General features: G+C 34.2%; 1 protein-coding gene across 1 annotated transcript in view; it reads left to right on the top strand.

Moving 5' to 3' along the window:
• Window positions 1-15,745, top strand: part of CDH18 (cadherin 18) — a 673,500-nt gene that overhangs the window by 523,614 nt on the left and 134,141 nt on the right. Inside the window, exon 7 of the mRNA XM_072605468.1 lies at window positions 14,847-15,034. Coding sequence (XP_072461569.1) covers window positions 14,847-15,034 — 188 coding nt within the window. The remainder of the gene's footprint in view (window positions 1-14,846; window positions 15,035-15,745) is intronic.

Genomic DNA, 15,745 nt, shown 5'->3' with positions numbered 1-15,745 from the left:
CCATATGCACCAAGAATTGTCTCCTCTCCTCTTATCTAAGATTGTCCTGCCCAAAGGAAGGTAAATTTGGATGGCAAGAGCTACATAGTTAACTTGGAGTTTACTGGCTAGATTTCTTTCTCAAAGAACAAGCCTTAAAACCAATTCACTCTGAATCTCATGGATTGGAAAACAATAGGTCTCTGCCCAAGGACCACTTAATGGTTATTTTGGGGTCCTCCTGACTCAGAGTGAATGTAAATAGTAACTATTTCTTTTTTGGCAAACTTGAGGGTCTTTCCCTCCCAGTTTGATTTTTTTTTTTATTAAAGGGGCCATTCCTTGGCTCACTTCTTAAAGAGGCTTATTCACTGAATGGCATTGCCTCACTCAAAGTGAAAAAACCTTAGTTTAAAAGGGTCACGGTCTTCCACTACATCCCGGGTCATCTCCAGTTGTCCTGATCAATATCTAGCCATTGGACCCAGATGGCTCTGGAGGAAAGAATGACTTTGCACAACCCTCCTTCACTCGGAGTCAATTGTAAATGATGTCATCTTCTCTCGGATATCATGGTCCTATTTGAGAAGGAAGGACAAACCACACAACCGCAAAAATTTTATAGTGGTGCCTTCTGTGATTGGAATGGATTAGAAATAAATTACATGCATATTGATTTGGAATGGCTAAACAATTGTAGTCCATGAATGTAATGGAATAATATTGTGCTAAAAGAAATGATGGGTGCGACGAATACTGTGAAGCATAGGAATATCTACATGAAATGATGCATGCTGAAGTCATCAAAGCCAAGCAAATAATTATAACAAAGTAAAATGGAAAGAACAATCGCATATAAAAACAAAGAAAAAGCAATAGACCCAGAAGTGGATGTAACAAAATTATAAAGATTAACAGGACTTAAATGAAGAGATAGGAGAGGATAACCTAACCCACTCCTTCATGGATGTAAGAGATCCACAGGAGTTAACACTTTACATTTATTTTCTGGTGTTTTCAATGTATTAGGCAGTTGTGCTGATTTTTCCCCCTTACCTTTTTATTATTTTTCCCCCTTGTCTTTAAAAATTGCTATTATATGAGATGGCTCTCTGGGAAGGGGAATATGAAAGATACAGGGAGTAACTATGATGATATAAAAAAGAAAAGAAGACATCAAAGAAAATAAATACCTTAAAAACTTACTTTAATTATTATAAATTTAAAACTTTTTTTAATAAAAACTTTAAAGAAGCTTAAAAAAGAGAATGAAAGCATTAGAAATAAAATCATTTGATACTTTATGGGTTGAAATTTTCAGAATACTTTATGTCTTAATTATTTTAGATAACAGAAATGCCATATTACGTAGTGTTACAATTTTGGGCAAAATTGCCATTTCAGTCACCCACTTTCTCAATTGTCGAGTGATCCTGAAATCTTCCTTTTCCCTCATCTACTGAATCTAGTTAACCAAATAGTGTCTATTCTATATTGACATCTCTCATTTCTGTACCTTTTCCTCTACTCCCTGTGCCACTACCTTAGTTCATGTCTTTGTGACTCTTTCATGAACTATTACAATAACCTCCTAACGGGTCTTCCTATCTTCAGTATCTGCTTTCTCCAATCCATCCCTATACATAAATGCCAATTTAATATTTCTATAACATAAGCCTGACCATACCATTCTCCTATAGAAGATGTTGCAGGATAAAATACAAAGTCCTCTGGAATTTAAATATGGTATTATTAATCTGTTTTCAGACTAACTTCATATGATTTTCCCCTACCACAATGTTCCAACCAAACTGGTCTACTTACTATTCATCAGATACAGCATTCTGTCTCCAACCACTATGCCTTGACATATATGGTCATTTTGAAGGATATCCAATTTTATTTCTATTTCATTAAATCCCTAGATCCTTTCCAGGTTCGATTCACATGCCATGCCCTTTATTTTACCTTATCTTCCATCCCTCCTCAGCTCATTATGAAAGTTATGATACTCTACATCTTTGAGCAAAAGTACTGGAGAAGTGCCAAGTCCTTTCTGCCTTTTAAAATTACTTTATATTTACCTTGAGCATTTTAATTTATTTAGCTCTATATGTGATGCCTGCCCCCTTCCTGCCAAAGATATAAGCCCCTTGGTGGTTTTAACTTTCATTTTTATCTTTCTATACCTAAAGCTTAATAGTACCTAAATATAGTAGGTGCTTCTTAAATAGTTATTGAATGATCAAGTGAAAAAGGAAAGGAGAAGACTATTATTAGCTGGAATATTAGGCAAAGGTTTTTTGAAGAGGAATGTCATTTGAGAGGATATAATATTTACCAGTTATCCTAAAGATGTGGCATACATGTAAAATGTATTTAGATATGGATTAAAAATAAATATTATTTCTAAGCCCAGTGGAACATCTCATCCAAACCCAAGGAAAGAGTAGAAGAATCAAAGGTTTTTCTTCACCAAGAAATAGAGAAGAACTAAGATGATAATGTTACTTTTCTGCCTAATAAAATGGAGATAAAAACAAGGAGCCCTCAGTGCTTTCTCGATAAAGAAAACTGAGAGAATAGGAAATCTCAAAAGACATGATTCCTCCTAAGTTCCAGGATCATAGAAGTGGAGGCCACTTAGTCTATTCACTGTCCATCACCATGGATTCAAGGCAGTTATGTGCTACATTTTATAGAATGATGAATTTTGAGTCAGAAAGGCCTGAGTTTTAAATCTAAGACATTTATAACATATATGATTGGGCAAATCATTTAACCTCTCTGAACCCCAGTTACCTCATCTGAGAAATGGGGATAATAATGCACCTACTCCTCAGAGTTGTGAGAATCTAATGAGGTAACATATGCAAAGTTCAATGTAAGTGCTTACTACTATTAGCTATAATTTTTGTTACAAATTAGGAAACTGAACCCCAAGAAGTTAAATAATGTATTAGTCACTCAGATATCAAGTATCAAAGGGGAGATTGGAACCTGATTTCTCCCATTCCAGTACCAGTTTTCTTTTTACTATACCATGTCTCCAATATCTTTATAATCTGTGTATTAATCTCAATTTGTATATCATCATTATCATCATCGCTAAAATAACTAAAATTTATTTAATATTGATTATGTGCTAGACTCTGTGCCAAGCACTTTACAAATATTATTTCATTTAATTCTCACAATAACCCTGAAAAGTATGTGCTATAACCATCTCAGTTTCACTGAGATAGACTAAATGCTTTTCCCAGAGTCATGCAACTAATTTATCTGAAGTTTTGAACCCAGATTTTCCTGATTCTAGACCCAGTGCTCTATTCATTGTACTACTTAGCTGCCTACATGTTTCTTAATCATGTTCCTTCTTCATAGCCTCTTGCTCTGCTTAATTTCTTTCTTTTCTTCAAAAGACTATACTGTAAGTTTTGTATTCCAAATTCTATTAAATGTAAATACCAGTAGAGAGAGATCCATTTCCAAAGACTGGCCATATTTTGAAATAATAAGTTCTTGCTCTGTTCACAGCAGACAACTACTTCCTCAGACTAGTCAGCCTGGTTAATTAGAGCCTGCTTTTGTATTGGCTCAAACCAAGTGAATAATGGCAAGTTAATATATTCACCCATTCCAAAAAGCTGGAAGTTGAGTGAAAATATCATTGTCAAGGACAACTGAGAAAATTGGCACAATTCTAGAGAAGCACCTCCTAGTTTTCTGTACCTATCAACCTAGAATCATTTTATTTCAAGTTATAATATCCCCTGGGATTTTGTTTGGAAAAAAAAAATTCTGGTAGTGAGTACATGGGGGCAGAGCCAAGATATCAGAGTAGCAGGGAGAAGTAAAGTCCAGGTTCTCCAAAATGATTCTTCTACAAAGATCCAGAAAATGTACCAGAGGAAATCTAAGGAAAAAAAAATCATAGTAAATCATTTTTCTAGGCTAGCTTGGAATAGGGAGACAGAGATTTCTGTGAAACTTAGTGGTCCATAGATATGGCCATGGCAAGCCATTTGGATCATTCCACAAGAGGGCAATGTCGTAAACCAGGATAAGAGGAGGATCCAGACCCATACAGAGAGACCCCCACCTTGTGCAGTCAGCTAAAACAGGTACCACTTGTCAGTACTGTCATTCACCACCAAATTCTGGATCATTGATCCAGACAGAATGAGAAGGGGACCTGTGTGAAGGCATGGTGTCCATTGGCGAAAAGTAGTCAAAGATCCTACGCTTTGTACTAAGAAAGGAAAAAGTTCAGAAGCAAACTGTATCCATATGGTTCTGATTCCAGTAATGGAACAGGGTCTGAATTCTATCCTTCAGCCAAGTTTGAAGTTTGCAATAAATAAATAAATAAATAAATAGGGCAGGAATCCTGGACCAAAATGAAAACTGAAACTGGATCACTTTGAAAATGCAGAGCTTTCCAACTTTCTGATAGTGGCTCAGTCTAGCAACATCCAACTGGAACTTCTGATCAAGGCAAGCCAACAGGAATGTTTTGCAGATACAGATACAAATATGGAATGACCATAGTTTACTCTGAATAAGACAAATTGGAGAGTGCTGAAAGCTTTCAGGTCCCTAGCCTGAGTTTCCCTAAGATTCTGGAGTAAAACAACATACAGTATCTCAAGAAAGCACTTTAGGACCCATGCAGACAAAAGCCCAGCCCAGATAATCTCATAAGAAATGTATTGAGTCAAACCCTAAATTTAAGTCCTAAATCGTGAAGTAGACTGGAAGAAGAATAAAACAAAAAAAAAAAAGAAAGAATCTTATCATAAAGAGATATTACAAGTGATAGGGATGTCTAAGACCAAATCCAGAAAAATGAATGATTTCAAAATATCTATAAGCAAAGTCTCAGATAAAGATTAGACAAAGTATGGTTAACCAGAATTCCTAGAGGAGCTGAAACAAGAGTGTTTTTTTTAAAGAATCAAAAAAAATATTTTAAAAACTAAATAAAAGTAATAATAGAAAAAAATAATATAAATAATGCCTATAAAAAAAGTTTTGGTAAGAGAATTAGCAGTTGGAAGAAGTAAAAATTTTTATCCTGAGGGATAAAAAAATCTCTGAATATTAGGCATGTTCAAATAGAAACTGACTTTATGCTACTACAAGAAATATTAAAAGAAAGTCAAAAGACAGAAAAATCGAAGAAAATGAAGGATATTTTCTAGCCAAAAGATCAAAACAAAAGAGTGGCCTAAAAAACAGATTGAGGAGAAAATTCTCCTCCCTTGTTCTGTTTGTCCTTCATTCTCAAAGGGGGCCATGACTTCAGGATAATGACATGACTTGCAGTTGACTGATTTGTGTGAGGGAGGGCTGTGCAAGGTCACCAACCTTACTTTATTCTCCTGAGCCATCTGGGTTCAATGACCTGATATTCATCAGGACACCTGGAGATGGCCCAGGAGGCAATTGGAGACCCTGGTCCTTTTAGGCTAAGGTCTTACCACATTCTCACTTTGAGTGAGATATATCCATTCAATGAGTAGGCTTCTTTAAGTAGTTACTCAAGGGATGGACTCCTTAATGAAAAACAGCAACGAAAAAACAAACTGGAAGGGGAAGACCCTTAGGGTTCCTGGGTTGGTTGGTTGTTGTCCTTCATAGAAGAACACCAAGATGACATCACCATGATAGAGTGATGTTTCAGTGTGTACGACTGTGACTTATCAGACCAATATGTGCTTGGAATTTTCCACCACAGATTGGGCACAGATAGTCCCTGTGAACATTTGGGATGGTAACTCCAAATGTGCACATCCTACATTTCCTTTGTGCTGTTTCAATTATGTTTTGCTCATAGAGCAGAGCACCTTTTTTGATGTGGGCACGCCATGCTGAGCAGTCCTATGCCAGTGTCTCCCATGTCCTACAATCGCATTCAATGTTCTTCAGAAAGACCTTGAGAGTATCCTTTTCTTGTGTCTTCTGACCATGATATGATCTCCCCCAATGTAGCCCCATTCCACATTGATTAGTGATAAGGACATGATCCTAGACAGATGGGATGAACACTTCCATTGTGTTCTCAACTATCATCAATCAATGCTGAGGGTTCCTGGGTAAAAGAGAAAGAATTGCTATATAGTAATTACATTCACTCTGTGCTAGGTGGATGGGGACTTGTTATCCATTCTATGAGCTCCAGAATGAATTGGATTTAAGGCTTGATCTTTGAGCAGTTAAGATTATTGTGTACACCTCTTGCATTTGTTCTTTTATCTTCCTCTATATTTATTTTTACTCTTATCTTCCTCAAAACTCTGTTTTGCTTCTGATAATTGCCTTCCTGAAGCTGCCCTCCCTTTTATCACACCCCACCCCTTTTCCTTATCTCCTTCACATTCAATTTCTCCATTTGGTAAGATAGTTTTCTGTATCTGAGTGGTGCTGAGTTTCCTCTTTTGAACCAGTAGCAATAAAGGTGAGGTTCATGTTACCCACTCCTGTCACTTTGTCCTTCACTATAAAATCTCTTTATTGAGCACCTCTTTTATGTGATATAATTTTCCCCATTCTGCCTCTCCTTTCCCTCTTCTCTCAGTGAATCCCTCTTTCTCAACTCTTTATTTTATCCCATTCTACCTTTCAGTATACATTCTTTAGTTTGTTTATTTGTTGGAGATAATCTCATAAACTCACACCCATTCCCTATATATGTAGATTCCTTTTAACTGCCCTGTAATGATAATGTTCTTGGAAGTTACATGTAACCTCTTCCCTTATAGGGCTATAAGGAATTTAATCTTAACGTGTCCTTTATGATTTCTATGCCACATTTACCATTTTTATGCTTGAGTCTTTTGTTTGAATGTCAGATTTTTCTTTTCAGCTCCAATCAGTTGCAAGTTCTCCTTTTTAAGTTGATATTCATTTTTTACCCTGAAGGATAATACTCAGTTTTCTTTGGTAAGTTATTCTGGGCTGCAATCCTAGCTCCTTTACCTTCCAGAATATCATATTATAATCCAAGTTCTCCATTCCTTTACTTGGAAGCTGCTAAATGTTGTGCATTGCTGACTATGGTTTCACAATATTTGAATGATTTCTCTCTTGATGCTTAAAGTAGTTTCTTTTTGAACTGGGAGCTATAATATTCTTGGGAGTTTTCACTTTGGTATTTCTTTCAGGAGTTGATTGATGGATTCTTTTAGTTTTTATTTTGCCCTTTAGATCTAAGATACTGAGACGGTTTTCCTAAATAATTTTTTGAAATCTGATGTCTAAGGTCTTTGTTTGATCAAGGACTTCAAATAGATAATTCTTAAATTATCTCCCTTTGATCTAATTTTTAGGTCAGTTGTTTTTCCAATGAAAAATTTAACATTTTCTTCTATTTATTTATTACTTTATTTTTATTGTTTTCTTCATGTTTCATGACTTCATTAGATTCCACTTGGCCCATTCTTATTTTCATGGGATTATTTTCTTCATTGAGAATTTGTGCCTCTTTATATTTGGTTAAACTATTTTTTAGTAGTTCTTTTCTTCAGTGAATGTTTATGCCCCTTTCACTATAATTCTAGTCTATATTTAAGTTATCTTTTACATCATTTTTTGTGTTTCTTTTATAAGACCTTAATTTTCTTGCCTTACTCTCATTTCTTCCCCTAATGTTTTCCTCTACCACTCTTGCCTTTCTTTAACTCTTCTGGGACTTCTTGTTAGACTTGCATCCAATTAACATTTTTTCTTTGAGGCTTTGCTGATAGCTCTTTTCAGGTTGTTATCTTCTTCTGAGTTTGTGTCTTGGTCTTTCCTTTTATCATAGTAATTTTTTTATGTTCAAGTTAACCTTTTTTTCCTTTTTGTGTGTGCATTTTCTACTCTATCTCTTGACTTTGAAGTTTATGTTAAAGTTAAGCTCTGCTTACCTGGGAGTGCAAAGCCTTTTTTGGTGCAACAGTTTTCAGAGCTAATTCTGGTGATCTGCAAGTTTTTGGTTCTTCCAAAGTGGTATGATTACTGCTCTCATGCTCTGTGCTCTAGTCTTTACCCAAGAAGGCTTCTGCTCCCCAGCTGTAAGTTCTAGCTCTTGTCTTGGCCCTAGATTTGTGGCCAGATTCTATCTCCTGCTGCTGCAAGTACTAGTGTACCTCTCTACTTTACAGCTGTAACTGGGTCCCCAGATCCTATATGAATGACCACAAAGGCTCCACTTCATCCCAGAATTGTTGCCTAGAAGTGTGACCCAGAACTATAAGAGAGCAATATGGTTAGGTCCTGAACTCAGCGCCAGGAAAGAGTACCCTGTAATCTCTCTTTGTTAAAAAATGTATTTTATGTTTTTTACTCAATTATATGTCAAGAAAAATTACTAGCATTCATTTTTGCTAGATTTTGAATACCAAATTTTCTGCCTCCCTCCCAGCTTTCCCCTCTTTCTAAAATGGTAGGCAGTTTGATATACTTTATACATGTGCTATCATGTAAAGCTATTTCTATGTTAGTTTTAATTGTGAAAAAAAGATAGTAATCAAAATGGGAAAAAACAGAGAAAAATTAAAGTGAAAAAATATGCTTTTGTTTGCATTCAGAGTTCATTAGCTCTTTATCTAGATACTGATAGAATTTTCTTCCCTGAGTCCTTTGTATTTGTCATGGATCTTTGTTACTGAGAAGGGCTGAGTTATTCATAGTTCATCATCTCCACAATATTGCTGATCCCTTGTACAATGTTTTCCTGGTTCTGTTCATTTTACTCAGTGTCAGTTCATACAAGCCTTTCTAGGTTTTTCTGAAATTTGCCTCTTCATTATTTCTTATTGCACAATTGTATTCAATTATACTAATATACCATAGCATGTTCCCCAACTGATGGGTATCTCCTGAGTTTTAATATTTTACCATCATAAATAGGGCTGCTATAAATATTTTTATACATGTAAGTCCTTTCCTCTTTTGTATGATCTCCTGGGATATAGACCTATTAGTGATATTTTTGGATCAAAGGTTATGCATGGTGTTATTGCCTTTTAGGCATAGTTCCAAGTTGTTCTACAAAATGGTTGGATCACAACTCCACCAACAGTGAATTGGTGTCCCAATTTCCTTATATCCTCTCCAACATTTATCATTTTCCTTCATGTTTTTCTTTGGGATTTTGCAAAGGTATTTTGACATTATTATTCTCTTCTGAGTTTGTCTTGGTCTTCCTTGTCACCATAAAATCTCTTTGTAATAATTTACAACTTAAGGTAAATGTGAAATGTCTTGCATCTAATGAGAGCTAATAAAAAGAAATAAAATCCAGTAAGTCATATATTGACATCAAAATGTCTTAGTGGATAGAGCTTTGTGTTTGGAGTCAAGAGTATCAGAATTCAAATCCAACCCAGACATTTACTAACTTTATGACCCCGAGCAAATCACTTAATCTACTGGAGAAAGCTTGTCTTGGTGTACTGAAGAAAGAAATGTTAAACCAGTCCACTATCTTTTCCAGAAAACTGCAGCAATAGTATTGGTGTGCTGTGGTCCATAACATCATCAAAAATGGAACTGACTAACAAATTCATAAGATGGACTTATCTTGGGATCTTGTTTAATCATTTCAGTTGTGTCCCACTTTTTGTGACTCCATTTGGAGTTTTCTTGGCAAAGATACTGAAGGCAGTTGCCATTTCTTTCTCCAAATCATTTTACAGATGGGGAAACTGAGGTAAACTGGTTAAAGCAACTTGCCCAGGATCATATGATTAATGAGTATCTGAGGTTGGATTTAAAATCAGGTCTTCCTGACTCCAGGCCTGATCTTCCTATAGACTCTTCAAATATAGACAAAAGAGAGTCATTCTAAGTTCTTGAGTAGAGGGGTGACATGATAAAAATGGTACTTAATAATATGGTTATCATAGGGTAGTTTTTTGAAGGGTGAATTTGATCTCTGTTAATGGTTGAGATGGGGACTATTTCATTTTTGTCTTTGTATCTTCAGTAACAAATATAGTGTTTTTTTATATAATAGCTATAGTACTCGTATGATGGTCATTGCACTGAATAAATTTCATATAAAACATAAATATTTCCCTTTTCATGAACATATCTACATAGCAACATTGCAATCAGGGTCATCTTTTCAAATGAGGGACAAAATATATCCAAAGCATAGCATAAAGCTATGAAATTTTGCTCCTTTGAGGGAAAAATCTCATTCAGTTAATTGGTTTACTTAAGTAGCTAGGTTGCTATGATATCTGGATAATATACAAGGAGATAGAAGACAGATGGGAAGTCCCATTTGACTTCCCTTGTTTTCTTTGTATTTTCATTGCTAATATTATATCTCTTTATCCTTGACCCTTTCTTGACCTCAGAACAAAGTTCTCAAAGGAATTTTTTGGCAGTGCTAGAAATGCTGATTAGACTGCATTGTGAAATTATCAAAGATTCAGTTCTTCCCCAAGAAATTAATTAGTTGTGCATTAATATAATATCAATATACCAGGGATCATTATGTGTACAACAAAATCAGTGATCTTAAAATCATATATCTTTTAATGTGTGAATAACAGAGTTTAAAAATACATGGAACTTTTTTTCCTATAACTGATAGACCACCTAGAAAATGAAATATTTTCAATAATAAGGAAATATAAATCATTAAGATCTAAAGATATCTCTATAATCATACATTGCAACATTTTCACCAAAGTTGATATATAACTTTTGTGGATAATATAATTTATTTTAAACTGAAGGTAAAAAGAAAGCATTCATATTCTTATTACAAGATAACTCACCATTTTCACAAATGCATGTTTTTATGATTGGCATTTTCAGATTTCTTCATAAAGTATCATATTTTCCTTGTGAAACCACTTTATTTTTGGCTTTGCCTTCCAGTGATAAAAAAAAGTGGTCTTTTACACAGTAGCTATTTAATAAGTTGTCCAACTAGGAGGTACAGTGGATAGAGCACCCAGCCTGAAGTCATGAAGACCTTATTTCAAATCCAACCACATATACTTACTAGTTGTGTGACTCTGGGTAAGTTATTTAGCTCTACCTCTGTTCTCACATTTTAAAATTTGCTGGAAAAATAAACGACAAACGCCTCCAGTATCTTCGCCTAGAAAACCTCAGATGGGATCATGAAGAGTCAGACATGACTGAAATGACTGAACAGTAACAACCAAGTTTAATAAGTGTTTGTTAAATTCAATTGAATTGAATGAATTGAAAATCTAATATCTTTGTTTTAGTTTAATTACCGTTCATAGGAAGAATCAAATAATAATAAAGAAATGATATGTGTATCGTTTCATCTAAAAATAAGGTAGAAAGCCTAACTCTAAAGGAGATTATGAGGTTCAACAAAAATAAGACATGATAAACAGTTTTCTAATCATAAAATGCTAAATAAATGTTATCCATCCCTAACTGCCTGACGGGATGACAGATATTTGTCTTGGAGCCAGGACAGTCTTCTTTTCACCATGTGCGAGCATGAGCAAATCAGTTTGGAATCACAGATCTAGATCCTCACCACAAAAAATCTTACTTTTATCATTAATATAGGTGAATCATTACACATCACTTCAGTTCAAAGCTAAATACATACTAAGAAGCTACAGTGTATATTGCTATAATCTGTGCCATATTGAGCATGTCACAGACTCAGTTTCCTTATTTGAGAAATGAGGGAATTGAATTAAATCATTGTGATCCACTTAACCTCTAGAGCTTTACTACTACATTGATGTAAAATATTTTAAAACTATTTGTGTAACTCTTTTAGGCTTAGTGAAATACATTTCTCAGAAAATGTCCCCATATCTTTCACTGTCGTTTCCCTTGACATTTTGACTTTCTACGAACTCACTTGCTGAAGTTCTCAGTGATGTTTTTCTTCAGGATCCCACAAAGTTTGTTGTGTCCAATGTTCATTGTCATGTTACTGTCTGTTTTCATTCATCTCTTCTATTCTCTTAACATCTAAGATTCTTTATGTAGAGTATTCGTCTTGCACATATTTTTTCTGAATTTTTAACTTTTTTGTGTTTTGTCTTTTTCATTCTTCGCATGCTCTCTTCCTAAATGTTGTTAATTATTTATTTTCCTCCTTCCCTCCCCACAATGTCTTCCTTTTGTCTCTTCTCTTTCTCACCATCTTTTAATACAAAATAGGTGCTCGTCATTTCTTTTAAATTTCACATGCTTTTTTTCAAGGTGACTAATCTATTTTATTCAGTTATGTTTCTATTTTATATCATAGTTGTCATTAAAATAGATGCAATATACACAAGATTAGTTCTCAAGGAAAATTCATGGTAGTTTCACTATATTGAATCAATCCCAGCATTGTTACTTTTGTGATCTGATTTTTTTTTTTAACACATTGGCCTATATTTTAACTTTCCAGTTTAGAGTAGTATATAGAAAGTTAGCGCTAGAGCTAGAAACACTTGGATTCAAGTACTGATTCTGATGCATGTTAAGATGTTGGGCAAGTCACAAACTTTCACTTCTCAGAGCAGACATGTGAAAGGTAACATGAAACACTACCAAGCATCCTGAACCAGACTAAAATGCAGTTAGTAAATATTTAACAAAATAAATAAAAAATACGATAAAACATAGACAATGTGGTTTTCTAAGTCAATATACACCAGCAAAGATCTCTATGTTCAGTTTAGTGGCTCCCATTTCTATTTGAGTTTGGCACTACTCAGAGAATTTGAAGGGGTTTCCCTCCTAGAGAATTTTCCACATTGATAAAATTATAGGTCCCTCTGCTCCAAAACCACACCCCACAGGGTAAAAAAAAAAATTATAACTAGGAAACCTGTTTTTATTTGTCATGATTGAAATGCAAAAATCTGAAATACATTCAAATTCATAAATGGAAACCTAATTAAATATAGAAGTCATATATAGGTACACATACATGCACAATGGTTTATACAAATTTCTCACATTCAAAAAATCTGTAGTTTACTGGGAAAATAAAATTTAGCATAACAACCCAATAAACAATACCCCTAAACTGGAATTTATGGAATTGTATAGAATTTGTAGAATTTTAGAATTGAAATGGTCATGAGAGATGAGAAAAAAAATGAGAAAATTTAGGTTGTGTGTTTAAGCAGTTAACAAAAAGAAGCCTAGTTTGGTCATTCCCATGTACCTTGTAAACATGGTATCAATTTAAAATAGTGCCCTTGAACTATGGAGATCTCTCCAGAAATGAACTAAACTAAAACTTTTTAAGAAAGCTTCTTATTTAATCTCATCCAAATATGAAATTTCTCATCCAAAAATGAACTTCTTTAATCCAATTTTCATCCAATAATGAACTTCCAAGTGAAAAAAAAAAAAAAAAACTAAAGCAGAGATACAACTAGATGAAAGTGATCCTAGCTTTTCTCCAAGGAAATGATATCTTCATATCCCATGCTTCATTCCTAGAGATAAAAAATCCATTTCCTACCACCTTTTGCCTAGAAATCACCATCTCCATGCCTTGTACCTTACTTTCCTTTATGCCTACATCATGAGACACAATCTTATTACATTACCTAGTTCCATTATTTGGTTCCAGTAACATCCTTCTCACAAATCCTCACTTCTCTAATTCTTGTGGGGAAAATGGCTAGATTTTCTGCAGGGTGGTCAGTTCCTTTCACCAAAATAATCTACACTCAGGAGTGAAATTTAGTTTCCGATATAACCTTCTCCTCACATTCCTTCTCAAATGTTTTTGACCCAACTAAAAAACAAAAACATAAAACTGTAATTTGACTTCTGAAACAAAGAGCTAATATTAATTAGCAAAATTTTTTTTTTCAGGTCACCACACTAATGAAAACTCAGTCACTGAAAGCCCTTCACTGTTTGTTTTCAGCTTTCATTCTGGACTTACTGTACATTATTCCCTTTTGCATGCTTAACATTTTAGCCAAGGTGACTTATTCATGATTCCTTGAATTCAGCATTCTATCTCCAAAACTTTGCAGTACTTGTACTTCAGGTTTAGAACATACTCCCCCCTCAATGCCACCACTTAGTTTGGTCTCAGTTCACCACGGTACTTTCATCCTTATAACACATGATATAACACCTGGTATATGCATCCTTATAGGTCTATACAACCTACGATAATGTAAATTCATTTTCTATAAAACTTTACCCTATTATTTCATTTTATCCTGATAACATAATTTAATGGTGTTCCTGTCATAAATGAAAATTCTCTGCAAATAATATTTGTTGAATGAATTTATATATATTATATATATTCATTGGTAACTGTATTTATCTATGTTATTTTAATCTGAGTTTCTTTCATTATGCATTTTTTTCCTGTGAAGGTCATGGTTCTGTGGCTTTTCCTTTTTGCCCAATTGTCTTTCATGAATCATATGTGAGTTGAAAAGGTAGGCTAAACTTGCCTTTTGACTGGCTTACCCTTGGTCTAGATAGAGTAGGTCCATGTGAAGAGAGGGGAGAAAACAAGAAGAAATTCGCTAATGTCCTTCATCATTTGTGAGGATTCTAACAAATACTGAAAAAAATTTTGTCCACAAGACTCTATTCAGTAATAACATCAATGAAAAACTTAAAGCTATTTTTGCCTATATGAGGAAGTTAATGAAAGTTTATTATTTTGCATTTATGACAATGATAACATTCTAAATCTGGAAATCAGATTTGTACATTTTTTTATGGATGCAATTTTAGCATGCTTGCTTATGGGGTATGAAAACATTAAGGTGTTAAAATGTGATAATCATACTCACTATTTTATATTATTTGTAAAATAGTATTGAACTACCATTGTAGTTTTTTTTTTTTTTTTTTTAATATTGATGTTGATTTCCTCTCCCCAGAGCACTATCAGCTGTATGTTCCTGAATCAGCTCAAGTTGGTTCAGCTGTAGGAAAAATCAAAGCAAATGATGCTGATACTGGAACAAATGCTGACATGAAATACACAATCATCAATGGTGACGGCATTGGAGTGTTCTCCATATCAACTGACAAAGAGACGAGAGAAGGCATTCTTTCCTTGAAGAAGGTAAGAAAAAATATTTACTTTCAAATTTTAATCGATTCTTAATCGTTAACATCAATGGAACAAATAGATGTATGGACATAATCCAAAATGGACAATAGCCTCCAAGCTACTTATTTGACCTTAAACATACATTTTTCTTTATAATTGAATATCAATATCTCTGATGCTCTCAAAGTACATTTTTAGTAACATTATGACACAATACCAGAAAAATCTGATATGAAAGCAGTTAAGAATCTATTCATTTTTCCCTGTCCTAACCAATTTCTGAAAGGCCTTCTCTGCTGGGAAGTAATGCAAGATTCATTTTCTCTCAAATTTACTATCAAATACTGTAGTATAGGCATTCAAGTAGCCCTTCTGAAGATACAGTAAACAGAAAGAATGAAAACTTCAACATGTCCCTAGTGAAGTGGGTTCATGCTGGCAATTCTTGAACTTTTTGATGGCAGTACAATAGAAATTAAATAGGATGGGGTATCTTTAAGTGAATTTGAAAGCATAAATTGCTATAACTGACCACCTCACAAATAATATTGAAATGTTGGGAAAGTAGATAGAAAAGCAAGCTTCAAAATACAGTTAGTTTCCAATTAGTTCAAACACTGAATCCTCTGAAATGGTCACAGTATTCAAATTTGCAATGCATATTTTCATTAGAGTGGAACTAATTACAATATTTTACATATAAATATATTTTCAAATTTGCAT

The sequence above is a fragment of the Notamacropus eugenii genome, chromosome 4 (genome assembly GCF_028372415.1).
Source record: "Notamacropus eugenii isolate mMacEug1 chromosome 4, mMacEug1.pri_v2, whole genome shotgun sequence".
Lineage (NCBI taxonomy): Eukaryota > Metazoa > Chordata > Mammalia > Diprotodontia > Macropodidae > Notamacropus > Notamacropus eugenii.
Note: the sequence above shows the minus strand (reverse complement) of the source record. Positions and strands in the feature narration are given on the sequence as shown.